General features: G+C 39.7%; 1 protein-coding gene across 2 annotated transcripts in view; it reads left to right on the plus strand.

The window, feature by feature from the left end:
* Positions 1-14,577, plus strand: part of MRPL39 (mitochondrial ribosomal protein L39) — a 30,375-nt gene extending 15,798 nt beyond the window's left edge. Inside the window, exons 9-10 of one of the 2 annotated variants that reach the window (XM_064579902.1) lie at positions 1,165-1,212; positions 4,419-4,523. In XM_064579902.1, coding sequence (XP_064435972.1) covers positions 1,165-1,212; positions 4,419-4,466 — 96 coding nt within the window. In that variant the 3' untranslated portion in view covers positions 4,467-4,523. Of the gene's footprint in view, positions 1-1,164; positions 1,213-4,418; positions 4,524-12,328 lie in introns of those variants that run through there. The other variant, XM_064579904.1, reaches the window with a different exon arrangement.
* The last annotated feature ends 645 nt before the right edge of the window (positions 14,578-15,222 follow it).

A 15,222-nucleotide genomic window follows, 5' to 3' on the forward strand; every position in this document is an offset into this window, starting at 1 on the left:
CCATTCATCATCAAGGCATTTAAACTCTTAACTCTGAAACATGCCCTGAGTCCCTCCATTGCATAGCATCCCATCTGCTACCACCACCCTTTCCAAGCCCCTCTTACTCTTCACCCCTTCCTCGCTTTCACTCTGCCCCCCTGAAGCACATTCCCTACTTAGTAGCCAAAAGGACTTTTTCATATACAAATCAGATCACATAATTCCTTTGCCCTAAACATTCCAGGGGCTTCTGATAAAAATCCCAACCCTGTATCTTGTCTCACAAAGCCCCACATTATCTGGCCCCTGCCTGCCTCTCTGACGTCTCACACGACTTTCTCCATCATCCACTGTCTTCCAGCCACACCGTAGGGTCTGCACCAGCTGTCCATTCTGCTGGAGTCAGGTGTGGTTTTCCTTTTAAACATACAGCACTGCTCTTTTCTCCAGAAGGGCTTACATGTGCATATAGTAATTTTACCTTTTATCATAGATTTTACCAGGTCATTCAGTGTGATGTAGTCACTGGCCCACCCATATCCCTCAGTATCACCTTTAAATGACTTAATAAAATTGATGCGGTCCTTAATGCATTTTACACAGTTTTCATCTGTGCATTCTGAGAATCCCCAACTATATAAAATTTTTAAGGATTAAGTAAATTGGTTCTATGATTTTACTATTTTCTACATTAGTTTTTACTTGTTCTTTAGGTAATTTGCTAAATCCTCTAGAACTGCCATTTCAGCGTGAAGATGTCACCATTGGTCACCATCGGTTCTTGATGAACCTCTCCTTGTGATTGCTAGTGATTTGAAGAATGACTTCTAGTTTGTTGAAAATGGCTATTTAAGGAAAGAACTGCAGCCCATGGGAAAGTGGGGCAGAGTTTTGCTTCCCATTAGAAGGAATGCTGTCTGTGATGGTAATGATTAGGAAGGACAGAAGAGGAAGAATGGCATTTTCAGTGCTTAATGTCAGTTTTTCTTACATGCCAAACAAAGCAGCTGTCCCGTAAAGTACCTTTCCCCCTACTCGAATCTACTTTTGTAACTGCTTAGCCTCATTAGTACTGCCTGACTTCTTATGTATTTGTTTTGTTTAAAACCTATATAAGACTCATTTCCTTTTATTTTAACTTTATTGCTTTATTTAATTCATAGTGAATCTTTTCTTTTCAAGGCACATTTTACGATATGGGATAAGCTGTTGGGAAGATCTCGGAAAATGGTAAGTGTTTTTTGACAGCTAATGAGTACTGTTCCATGAAGAAATTTTTATTGGAATCAGGCAACAACACAACAATAAATAAAAAAGGGAAGAAAAGAGAATGAAAGAAAAAAGTAACTAATTGTCTCAATAGCTAAAGCAGTGTTATAGTTGGTGAGCCCAGTAGTATCTTGGCAAGAGAAGAGTTGTAATTTGGCCTTTCTCCTGTTTTTGTTTGTTAATATCATGGAAATGATACTGTGGAACTTGAAGAAGAAGAAGAATACTGCTTTATAGTAGTAATAGATCTTAGTGGGTCCAGTGGTGTTAATTAGGTCTTTGGTAATTTTTTTGTAAACTAAATGAGCATTGAGAGATTAAGATTTGTCAGATATATTTTAAAAATGCCTTGACTTTTGGTTGACGTATTAAATGTGCAAATGTCCTGAAAAACAGTATTTGAGTAAGTTACTTGTGTTTTGTAGTTCATTCTGTGTCATTAGCATTTAGATTTCACCAGTAGGAATGATTATATTTCTTGACTTATTTTATCCCTATTTACTCTTTCATAGGCTAAGTGCTCATCCTTTACTTACATTATCTGATAGCTGTTCCATTTAATCTGGCCATGAACCCTTCCTAGTCATCCTAATTTTCTACTCTAGTCAAGTTTGCAAACGTACATCAAACTTTTTCTTTTCTCTCCTTTTTTTTTTTAAAAAGATTTTATTTATTTATTTATTTGAGAGAGAGAGAGAGAGCACAAGTAGGCAGAGAGGCAGGCAGAGGGAGAGGGAGAAGCAGACTCTCCACTGAGCAGGCAGCCTGATGTGGGGCTCGATCCCAGGACCCTGGGATCATGACCTGAGCTGAAGGCAGACACTTAACCGACTGAGCCACCCAGGTGCCCCTAGTTTGCGGTCTTATATCACTTTATTTTTTCCCAGCTTTACTGAGATATAATGGACGTATAACGTTGTGTAAGCTTAAGATGTACATTGTAATGATTCGATATGTGTATGTATTGCAAACTAATTACCACAGTAAGGTTAGTTAGCATATCCATCACCTCACAGAGTTACATATTCTGTGTGTGTGTGGTGAGAACTTTTAAAATCTATTCTCTTAGTAACTTTCAAATATATGATATTAGCATTGTTAACTCAGACTTATTTTCAAGTTTGTTTATTCATGGCAGTTTTTCTGTTTGGACTCTGTGTCCGTTTCTCCTCCTGTCTATGAATGAATACATCCTACTCATTCTTCCGTACCTCATCCAAGTCTTACTGTACTCATGAAACATTTGCAAAGTAATCTCTGAACAAATATCCATTCTTACAATTTCCACTTGATTATATACCTCCTCATATGGTTTTCCAGTTGTTTTTGCTAGTACATTTACATTCAGTCTGTTAACCCATTCAGGGATTATTATGTATGTGTCATGCCAAATTTTGAGCCCAACCTTTGGTATATGGGTTAGCTGGTAAGTATTTATTGATTATTTTTTATGATGATGTACAAACCTAGTCTTTATTAATGAATTTACAGATAAAATTTATTTTTGAGGCACTTAGTCTAGATTACATGTAATTTTCTCATGAAAAGAAAGTATTTTTGAATGGATAGAATAATTTTGTCTCTTTGGTCACAATCATTTTATTATTTATTTTTAATTTATATATTCAAGTATGACTAACACACAGTGTTATATTAGTTCCAGGTGTACAATATAATGATTCATCAATTCTGTACATTTCTCAGTGCTCATCACTATTAGTGTGCTCTTAGTCCCCTTCACCATAATGATCATTTTAGATTAGGAAACTAGAGAAGAAATGAGTATATAATAAATGTAGGAAAATAGTAGAGGAAGTAGCCTAGAGTATATAATACGAATCAGTGAGTAGCTTTTTTGCAACATTTATTCTAGTTCGGTTTCCTTCTGTCCATTTTGTTTGTTTGAAGGGAGTAGGTTAAATATATGGTTCGTTGATTCAGATGTCTGTTATGTGCCAGGAGCTGTAGGTACAGAAATGAACAAAACCTACTTACTGGCCTCAGGGAAGTTACTTTAACGGATAACTAGACTTGGAAGCAGACAGCTGGGTGTACATGTGGAGTTCTGGCATACAGCAAAGGACCCAAACCAAGCTGGCGGGTTGGTTAAAGAAGGTTTCCAGGGATTGGTGTTGCTTAAGCCGGCTTGAGAGGATGACTAAAGTGGGCCCGGCAAATAATTTGCTTGGGGAGAGGTTGGTGGATGTCTCAGAGGAAGCTGCTTGACTAGAGGGGTGGAGGAATGGAGAGTGTGATGAGTATAAGATGGGTCTGAACGTACAGTCTTATGTAGGGTGGGTGATGAGTTCAACAAAGTCTGTTGGAAATAGCATATGAAGGGCTTGTCTTCCATGATACAGAATTTACATTCCCCTCCTGGAGGTGATTGGGGGTCACTGGGGAATCTGAAAAAGGAAGTAAACTATGGGTCAGCTGTTCATGTTTAAAAGCTTACTCTGGGGCAGCGTGGAAGAAAGCTGTGACTTAAGCCAGCAGTCCTGTTAAAGGGATAGAAGGTGGTGAGATCCTCAAGTTCAGGTGTGGCAGTGAGAGCCACTTGGGTAGAATTAGTAGGACTGTGGATTGAATATGCACATAAGAGAACCATGGATTCCCGAATGGCAGGTGCGGACAGCTGGGTAGAGACCTTCACTGAGATAGATAATGCTGGAGGTGTGGTGGGTGTCGGGGTGGTGAGGAGTAAGTATAGCTGTTTGATGTGTTTTAAGTGTCACAGAATAGAAATATGGATGTACAGATACCTGTTTCTGCTAAACCTGTAATATACTATATTTAAAATAGAATTATACCTCCCAAGAAAATCTGTTGATTTAAGATACTGTGTTACAACATTGCTGGTATTTTTCTAACATGAATGGTTTCATTTTGTAATTGAAAAATAAAATGACAAACTGGAGAAGCCTAGCTATATGCTTCAGATTATATTTTTAATGAAATTGTTGTACTTTACTTGATAATTTATATTGGGAACCTGGCCTTGTACGTTTTCTTCTTTTTCTGCTTAACTTCCTATAATAATTACTAATAAAGGAGAAAGACCAAGGGTCATTATAGGAGAAGGACTGTGGAATGATTTAAAATGGTGGGCTAAGGGTAAAACTAAAAGTGGTTATTATTAGAAAATTAAAGTATTCATGTATTTACAGGTAACTGAAGATCAAACTAAACCTACAGAGGAAAGTGCATCGGCCTAGTAACTTCCTAAAATTTAAATATGTATAGTAAATTAAAATAAAAGTTTCTATGAAATATTTGTGTGTGCTTCTAAAGATTAACTGTCGGGGCACCAGGGTGGCTCATTTGGCTGGGCGTCCCCCTCTTGGTTTTGGCTGAGGTCATGATCTTGGGGTTGGGGGATCGAGCCCCGTGTCAGGGTCAGTACTCAGCATATGGGCTCTGTGCTCAGCGTGGAGTCTGCTTGGGATTCTTTCTCTCACTCTGCCTCTGCCCCTCCCCTTCCTTGAGTACTCCCTCTAAAATAAATAAATAAATCTTTAAACAAAAAAGATTAACTGTCTTTTTTCTCCCTAAGATTTATACTGATGTTTATTTTTTCCTCTTTATTATTATTATTATTTTTACTTTTTACTTTCTAAAGGTTAAAACAACTTATGCTGTTCACAGTAAAAATTTTATGCAGAAACAACCCTGTTCTCTCTGACTCCCCAGATATGACACTTTGACATGTTTTCTCTGTTCAGTCCTTTTTCCTACGTGTATAAACATATATGTACAAATATAAATGAAATCTTTTAAAAACATAAAGGATCATACTAGTTTCCATTTTTGTTATTTTTTATTTTTAAAATTTTTATTGTTAATCACCATACATTACATCATTAATTTTTGATGTAGTGTTCCATGATTCATTGTTTGTGCATAACACCCAGTGCTCCATGCAGAATGTGCCCTCTTTAATACCCATCACCAGGCTAACCCATCCTCCCACGCCCCTCCCCACCAGAACCCTCAGTTTGTTTTTCAGAGTCCATCGTCTCTCATGGTTCATCTCCCCCTCCACTTTCCCCCCCTTCATTCTTCCCCTCCTGCTATCTTCTTCTTCTTCTTTTTTTTTTTTTAACATATATTATTTGTTTCATAGGTACAGGTCTGTGATTCAACAGTCTTGCACAATTCAGAGGGCTCACCATAGCACATACCCTCCCCAGTGTCTATCACCCAGCCACCCCATCCCTCTCACCCCACCCCCCACTCCAGCAACCCTCACTTTGTTTCCTGAGATTAAGAATTCCTCATATCAGTGAGGTCATATGATACATGTCTTTCTCTGATTGACTAGTGAAATAAGTCAACCATTTTTGTTATTTTAAACAATGACACAGGGCACCTGGGTGGCTCAGTCGTTAAGCGTCTGCCTTCGGCTCAGGTCATGATCCCAGGGTCCTGGGATCGAGTCCCACATCGGGCTCCCTGCTTGGCGGGAAGCCTGCTTCTCCCTCTCCCACTCCTCCTGCTTGTGTTCCTGCTCTCGCTATCTTTCTCTGTCAAATAAATAAATAAAATCTTAAAAAAAAACCCAACAATGACACAATAAATATCCTTGTACAAAATGGCAAGTGTTTTGTGGATGTATAGATTTAACTGAGAATTTACTAAGTTAACTATTTCCTATATACTGGCCACGATGCTAAGCCTTTCACATGAGTCCCGTATTTAATCCTCACAATGTGTTGAGAAGGTGTTTCCATTTTGTAAATGAGGAAGCAGACCATAGAACTGGCCAGTAGCAAAGCTGGAATTTGGGCCCAGGTTACTTCATCACATGCTCTTACGTACTGTTCTGCACCGCCTCACATACAGTTTGTAGGAATAGATTTCTGATTGTAGAGTTACTGACAGATGCTACCAGATCTTAACCTCCAAAAGATTTTGCCAGTGGCAGTCCCAGTAACAGTGTGTCAGAGTTCCTGCTTTCCTGTATCTGGGGCAAGTCTTGATTATCAGTCTTCAAACTTTTGCCAAAAAATTTCTCCCTGGGCGTAGTACACTGGTTTCTTCTGAAGATTTTATTTCTTCCCTGGGTGGGATCTACTTCTTCCTAGAGACCATAACTTCCTGTTCCTTTATTAACTTTTTCATTGTGCTGGAGTCCACATAAGTTACATCTTGAGAAAAAGCATGTAAGAGGTGAGCCCTTGCATGTCTAAAGTAGCTTTGTTTTGCAACTTCTATTTGATCGACTGTTTGGCTAGGTAGAGAATTGTAGATTGAAAAATAATTTTCTGCCAAGACTTTGAAAGCAGCTCAAGTATCTTCTGGCATCTGATGTTGCTAATGAAAAGTCTGATAACCCATCTGACTTTGTTCCTTTTTATATAAACTGTTCCCTGCAACCCTGGCTTCCTCCATACCGCTGTCCCTGCCGCACACCCACATGCATTACACACTCTGGATACTTTTAGGATCTTAATGTTCTTGGTGTTTTAGAGTGGTAAAATTTTATGTCTGTATCTAGATTTTTATTTTTTTTATTTTTATTTATTTATTTATTTTCTAAAGATTTATTTATTTATTTGAGAGAGCAAGAATGAGAGAGAGAGAGAGAGAGAGTACATGAGAGCGGGGAGGGTTAGAGGGAGAAGCAGGCTCCTCCCCGAGCAGGGAGCCCGATGCGGAACTCGATCCCGGGACTCCAGGATCATGACCTGAGCCAAAGGCAGTTGCTCAACCAACTGAGCCACCCAGGCGCCCTGTATCTAGATTTTTAATTATTCTCCTTGGTACTTTCACTTTTGACATCTCTTTTGAGCTCTAGGAAATTTTTCTTTTTCTTTCTAAATATTTTATTCCTTTTCCTTTTCTGTTTCTCCAATACCTTTTACTGGATTTTGGATCTTCTGTATTGGTCTTCTGTATTTCCCCTCCCCTCTTTTTCTTTCTTTCTTTCTTTTTTTTTTTTTTGTGTGTGTGTGTTTGTATCCTATCTTTTTAATTGAACTTATGCCACTGACTGTTACGATGGGGATTTTCTCAATGCTAGAATGAAGAGCTGTTCACTCTTGGTGACAGATTTCTATACTGACTGCTCTTGTTCTTCCCAGACAGTGCTCCCACTTATTTCATGAGATCCTTCCATTAGTTTACCTGGGGGGAAATACCTGGATTCATGCCCTTCTGTATTTGGAGATAGGGGATGTGGGATCAAGGTCAACTGGTTTGCATATAGACCTTTTTTTTTTTTTTTAATTTTTTTTATTCTTATGTTAATCCCCATACATTACATCATTAGTTTTAGATGAAGTGTTCCATGATTCATTGTTTGTGCATAACACCCAGTGCTCCATGCAGAATGTGCCCTCCTCAATACCCACCACCAGGCTAACCCATCCTCCCACCCCCCTCCCCTCTAGAACCCTCAGTTTGTTTTTCAGAGTCCATCGTCTCTCATAGACCTTTAATCCCTTTCTTTTTAGCCCCTCTCCTGTCTTCTGTCTTCTACCACCTCTGAGCTTCTCCAGACCCATCTGGGCAGGTCAGCTCTCTCTTCTGATGGGCTCCCTCCACATACATCTAAGTGGTGACACCCTCTACTGTCCTGTTAGTCCCATCTTTTGGAAATTCCTGGAAATTTCTGCTGCTGCTTTCCTCTCCCATCCTCTTGGTGGATTTATACTTTGATTTTTTAAAAATAAATATGACCTATTTTGAGCATATGGAAAAATAGAAACATAACCCCTGTTTGAGTGGACATTTGTCCTGCTTTTTTAGGTACCTAGTACTGCTTGAACATCCACTCTGGTGACATCCCACTCTATGGATCTTATCTCACCAAGGGGAAGACTAAAACATAATTTCCAAAATTTCCTTGTAGCTGGGGGCTCAGACAGGCATCCTAGGTCACCAGTTAGACATACTTGTATGAAATTTGGAAGTGACACCATGAAGACAGCGTGGCACATGGGATCCATTTTGTTCGGGGAGCAGGGACTCGTGGCTTTCCAGGCAGCCATGGTGCAGTGGGCTATGCCCAGCAGTCCTTCCCCTTGCAGCTGCTCTGGTGTAATGGCAATTTTCGGAGTTGTGTAACCAGATTTCCAAGCCTGAGCCCATTTGTGAGCCATTTGTTTTTTGCTTAAACTGGCTAGAGCAGATCCTGTTGTTTGCAGCCAAGAATGTTGACATATAGTCACTACCCAAATTTAACCATTGTTAACCTTTTCCCTATTTATTTCAGATTCTTCTTTTTTTTTTTTTTTTAAAGATTTTATTTATTTATTTGAGACAGAGAGAATGAGAGAGAGAGAGCACATGAGAGGGGGGAGGGTCAGAGGGAGAAGCAGGCTCCCTGCCGAGCAGGGAGCCTGATGCGGGACTCGATCCCGGGACTCCAGGATCATGACCTGAGCTGAAAGCAGTCGCTTAACCAACTGAGCCACCCAGGCGCCCTCAGATTCTTCTTTTTAAATAAACAAAAAGCTACCTATCCATTGAACATCTCCCTCTCGTCATTTCCTTCCAAGAACTACTATCTTTTTCGTGCATATCCTTACCCTTCATGCTTTGCAATGTACAGTACCCTCTATGTTTTAAACTAAACATAATTGGCTTCATGATACATATCCTTTTAAAGTTTATTACTCAGCATTTTGTTTTCACGTTTAACATGATATGTGAGGAGCTAGTTTACGTGCAGAACTGGTTGACATGTACTATTCCATTGTATGATTAATCCCACCATTAGTTCATTTCTCTTGTTGATGGCCATTGAGGATGGTCCTGACTTTTTAGTTTTTTTTTAAGATTTTATTTCCAAGTAATCTCTGCACCCAACATGGGGTCAAACCCACAACCCTGAGATAAAGAGTCGCATGCTCCACACACTGAGCCCACCAGGTGCCCCTTTACTTTTTAGTATTACAAAAGGAAAACGTTCTTGTGTATGTTTCTTTGTTTACACATTTGACGGTATCTCTAGGGTATGTACCTACAAGTGGGACATGCATCTTCAACGTTACTAAATGTTAATTAGTTACCACAATAGTTGTAGCAGTTTAATCCCTATCAGCAGTGGTGGTTGTTTCCCCTCTCCCTCACAAACACTTGTCATTATCTGACATTCAGGTTGGTTGGATATGCCCGATCCTATCGTTTAATCAGTTTGTTTAATACTGAACGTACAGTGACAATGAGTGTCTTTTCATTTGTTTTTTATCCAAGAAGTTTTCCTCTTCTGTGAGTTACCAGTTTATAGCCGCCCCCCCCACCTGTTTTTTACAGGGGATCTTTGGTTCTGTTCACAGGAGTTCTTTATATATTCAGAAAGTTAAACCTTTGTTACTGTAAATATCTTCTCTGGTCTGGCCTACCCTTTAACTTTGTGCTGTCTTTATTTTTAATGTGGTTGAAATTATCCATTTCTTTTTCTTCATGTGCTTAAGAAATTCAATAAAGCCTTTTCTAAGTTGAAGTAGCACTGGGTGTTGTAGTTAGTGATGAATCACTAAATTCTACCCCTGAAACTAGTATTACACTGGATGTTAACTAACTGTAATTTAAGTAATTCAGAATTCTGGTAGGATGAGTCCTTCCTTATTCTTCTTTTTCAACATTATAGTGGTTATTGGATCAGCTTGTCAACTTCTGAGCCACTTGTCTTAAAATCTGCTTTTCTGATACTGAAATTTCTCCATGAGGTTTCTTTAGAATATGGTAAATATTTTTTCATTCCTTTCAGCTTTTCGTGTCTTTATGTGTTAGGTTTTCTCTTTAAAAGAGCAGAGAGGAATCTTTTTTTCTCCCTTTAAATCCATGCTCCTGCAATGATTGTGGATTTGACAATTTCTGCTGTAATTAAATCAGTATTTGCTTATATTTTGAGACTGTATTGTTAGCACCATGTATTCTGGTTTGGGGTTTTTATAACTTGCCAGCAAATTGTTTTTTTTTTTTTAATCATTAAATAAGGATCCTCTGTATCCCTCATAATGATTTCATCCCCTTTAATCTGGTTTCCTTAATTGATTTTTTCTTTAATCTGGTTCTGTTATTACCTTGGGTTTTTGTTAGTATTTTCCTGGTATTTGTTTTTCTGTCCTGTTACTCTCACCTTTTTTTTTTTTTTTGGTCATTATGTTTCAGGTCTCTTTTGCAAACAGCATGTAACTGTCATTTTCTTTTAAAACTGAGTCTTGGAATTACTGTCTTTTAATAGATAAGTTTTAATGCATGTATATTTTACAATGATTATCATTTCTTTACATTATTTCATTATTTGTTCTTTCTTGTCAAGTATTTGATCTGATTTTCCTTATTTTCTCTTTTTCCTTTCTAAGAGTATCTCTCTCTCTCTTTCTTTCTTTTTAAATTTTTTTTGGAGAGAGAAAGTGTGAGCGGGGTGGGTGGGGGTTGAGACAGAGAGAGGAAGAGAGACTCCTAAGCAGGCTTCATGCTCAGTGCTGAGCCCGACATTGGGCTGGATCTCACCACCCTGAGATCATGACCTGAGCCCAAACCAAAATTCAGACGCTTAAGTGACTGAGTCACTCAAGCGCCCCCTCCTTTTATTTCTATTCTTTCAGTATATAGTATTCCATGTACAGGTGTACCATTATTTAGTCACTCCCTATTGATGGTTGATTTTTAATTTTTTCTATTAAAGTAATGCTACAATTAGTAACTTGTATATATGATTGTACACATGTGCTTGTAGATCTATAATATAAATTTTAAAAAATTTATTTTAAAGATTTATTTATTAATTTCAGAGACAGAGAGCATGAGTGGGAGAGGCAGAGGGAGAGAGAGAATCTCAAGTGGACCCTGTGCTGAGTGAGGAGCTAGACACTGGGCTTGATTGCACAACCATGAGATCGTGATGTGAGCTGAAACCAAGAGTCGGGTGCTTAACCAACTGCACCACCCAGGCACCCCTATTTTATTTATTATTTTTAAAGATTTTGTTTATTTATTTGAGAGAGAGAACAAGGAGGGGGAAGAGCAGAGGGGGAGGGGCAAGCAGACTCTGTGCTGAGCATGGAGCCTATCGTGGGCTCGATCCCATAACCCTGAGATCATGACTGAGCCGAAACCAAGAGTCCACCACTTAACTGACTGAGCCACCCAGGTGCCCCTGAAATATAAATTCTTACAGGTGATCCTGTTGATCAAAGATATGTGCATTTTAACTTTTGATAGTATAGATAACATCCTCTTAAAGATAAATTTATCCAATGAGCAGATTTAAGGTTTCATACATGGTTTCATATGTTGAAAGAAAGGGAAAATAGGGAAAAGTTTTAGGAGAGGTTACTACTACAATATTATTTCTAAGGGATCTCCAAGTTGGGTGTTATTGTCAAGCCTGCCTGTAGAGATTAAAAGGACACATTTTTGGGGTGCCTGGGTGGCTCAGTTGTTAAGTGTCTGCCTTCGGCTCAGGTCATGATCCCAGGGTCCTGGGATCGAGCCCCGCAATGGGCTCCCTGCTCGACGGGAAGCCCGCTTCTCCCTCTCCCACTCCCCCTGCTTGTGTTCCCTCTCTCGCTCTGTCTCTCTCTGTCAAATAAATAAATAAAATCTTAAAAAAAATAAAATAAAAGGACACATTTTCATATATATTTTTCATATTTTTTCAATAATGGAATTTATTAAGATGAATATGGAGATGGCCTTCTTGATATACAAAACTTAGGAAAAGCCAAATTGATGCCTGAGCTGTCTGTAACGAGTCCATACAGGTCAACTTGAAAAACAGTCCCTCTAGTCAAGACATATACATATGCCAGTTACAGACAGTCTCTGACATCAGAACAGGCTATATTTCCAAATCACTGAAGACTTGGATACATTTCCCCATTCCACTCAAGCAGCTTGAGCAAGGCCCTGAGCTGAGTGGGATACAGGAAAGTATAAAATGGTATTTCTTTCCTACAGGAGCTCATGATCTAGAAGAGAGGACAACGTGTATGCAAATAACAAATGTGGGGCACAGCGTGAAGCACTTTTATAGGAGAGCCACAAACTGTACTTTGGGAGACCAGAGGAGAAAGGTCACTCTGGGTGCAACCCTTTCCTGCGCTCTTTTCCTATGTTCTAGGCACAGGCTAAAGGATCCGAAATCGTTGAGCTGTCAGCATTTGGGAAAGGGTAGGATTTTCCTCAGTGAAGATTGAATATCCTGACTGGTGAAGCTTTGGCAGCACAGAGTGAGTTAAGATGGCGGTGACATCTTGTGATTGTTTCGTTAGTCAACCCACTCTTTCCCAGGCAGGAACTGGCACCCGATCCCTTCACTGACCTTCCCTAATGACTGCTCTAAGCAGCAGCTGATAGTCTGGGCATGGCTAGTCCAAGGTCGTTGATGCTTTTGGTGGGAAGGGATAATGGGACCTGAAATTCAGTGGCTGCTTATCTCCCAAAGAGATCAAGGATCGGGCAACTCATCACTCCACCCACGTGGCAGAGCCTCTCATTGCACAGAATAAACTGTGTGTGAACAGCACACAGAATTGCATCTGTATGTTGCAGGATTTCTGCTGGACGCCATTCCTAGTTGCCGTATCAGCAGTAGCGTAGGGTATAAGCCATTGTTTCTCAGAGTTGGTTTATGAACTGTTTGCATCTGGATCACTCAATTAGCCTGGTAAAAAGGCAATTTCCTGAGCTCCATCACAGAATCAGAAGCTCTGCGGTGGGAGCCTGGGAGCCTGCACCTTGACCCATTTCCAAAGTAAGAATCACTGCCCTAGCTCTTCAGTTATATGTAGAATTTTTCAGTCATTTGTTTGCTGTAATGACCTTTTATTTACTAAAAATCACCTCTTTGAGCCTATGGGTATAGAGTGAAATGTTCACTATATTTAAACTTAAGTTGTTTTGACAATTGAACTTGGAATAATAATGGTATGATTAAGTCAGTAAACATTTGCGTAAGATGGAAATCTGCAAGAGGTGGCTTGGCCCTCAAGGATATACCTTTTCTAGTGCAGTCGTTTACACACCACAGCAAATTACGATGCAATGTTTTAGAGCCAGGGACCTGGGAAATCCCTGAGTCCTGCGAAGAAGCGCTGAAGAGTGGTATTTGAGAAATCTATCTAAAACAAATCCATTACTCGAGCAGTTAGGAATATATGTGTTAAGCAGGTGAACACTTAGATCTGTTATAATAGTAGCAGAAAAACCCAAACCCTCTATATGTACATTATTTCCTTATCCTTACTGCCAGGAAAGAATTTGAAGTCCAAAGTGGAAAGCTGAACACTTATGTGCAAGTTTTACTGTTGATTTCACTGTTTCCTAGTCAATATTACCTGAAAACCACCTAATGAGTCAACTTCTTCTGAGTGCTTCCCATTTACAGACTTCTTATTAATTTTCTTCAAGCTCTTTTACTTCTTCAGAAGTTTTCCCCACTTCCTTTAATCAAAGTACTGGTCATCTCTTTATTTTTGGAAAAATTCTAATACTCTATATTAGAGTATTAGTTTATATTATTTTATATTTTATAGTTTATATTATATTGTATTAGTTTTCTCTATATTCTTCAATCCCCTGACTTCATTTCTTCTCCCCCCATTCTGTTTTTTTTTTTTTTTTTTTTAGCTACTGAGTCTTACTGCTGAGAGTGAAGTCTCTAATTCAGCAAGTTTCTAGGGAAGTGGGTCAGATCCTAGGCAACCCTCTTAATATTCAAGTGTTGTGTTTTCTGTTTTTTTTTTTTTTTTAAAGAAACCATGTCCTGCATGATGTCATGCTTCACTCAGTTCAGCCTTCTGTGTACAAAATCGGGTTCCTTTTACCTTCTCCATCTGCCACATCACCCACTTTCACTTCAGCCACCCTGAGTTTTTCACTTCAAAACACACATGCACTTCCTTGCTACTTTACTGCTTTCTCCAACCTAAACACACACCCAATCTTACGCCTAGAATTTTTGGCACGGCTGAGCCTATCAGTCCGGAAGGCTCCATCTAAGATGGAGAGATCAGGAGCTAGCAGCCTATGAGAGCTGGGCATCAGAGAAAACCCAGCGCCCCTGGAAGATCTCACTTTTCTGGGTTGTCACCATGGGATTATGGCTAGGTTGGAGCTAATGCGCCCTCGGGAAGATGTGCTACGGGAGCCCATTTGATTTAATAACTGAAATCTAGAAGTGTTAAAGCCAGTGTTCCTTTAACATGTAATGCATAATAGTGCTCTTTACACGCACTATTTCACTCGAGCTAACCGTCCTTCTGAAATAGATTCATCATTTCACTGGTGAGAAAATTGAGGCTTACAGAGATTAAGGAACTCACCCAAGTTTCATGTACTCTAGCGCTCTTCAAATAAAGCATTTCACAGCACGGTTTTTCTTTTCTTTTTTTAAGATTTTATTTACTTAGAGAGCGCGAGCAGGGGGAGGGGCAGTGGGAGAGAGAGAGAGACAGTCTCCAGCGGACTCTGCGCTGAGCACAAGCCTGACGTGGGACTGGATACCAGGACCCTGAGATCATGACCGGAGCCAAAACCAAGAGTGGGATGCTTCACTGACTGAGCCACCCAGGTGCCCCTCATGGCAGAGTTTTTCTTAAGCTTTTTGATGTTCATAGCTTTTCCTTATAACAGCAGGAAGGTAGTACTAGATCAGTCTACTCCAGGCCTAACATTCTGACTGTAGGCAGCAAGCAGGGTTTTGGAGAATTGGGACTCAAAACAAGGACTCCTCTTTGAGATGAGCAGTGCAGATAAAATGCATAGTCTGAAGAAACTCCCTTCAATGTGATGTGCCTACTTTGGGGCTCCTCGGAGCCAAATGTTCATTTCAAGGGTTAAGAGGAGAAATTTATCTTGGCAGCACACACGACTTGAACACAAATGTGGGCCAGGCCGAGGGGATGCCCTGAGATGAGGATACCATGTCCTGAGGGTCAGGACGTTCCCCCTGGTATTCTCATAGTTTCTTCCCATTGTCTTTTTTTGGCTTGTTTTTTGCATAAATGACTTCTG

The sequence above is a fragment of the Mirounga angustirostris genome, unplaced genomic scaffold (genome assembly GCF_029215605.1).
Source record: "Mirounga angustirostris isolate CCGP_5_RB_7025 unplaced genomic scaffold, mMirAng1.0.hap1 SCAF_1, whole genome shotgun sequence".
Classification (NCBI taxonomy): Eukaryota; Metazoa; Chordata; class Mammalia; order Carnivora; family Phocidae; genus Mirounga; species Mirounga angustirostris.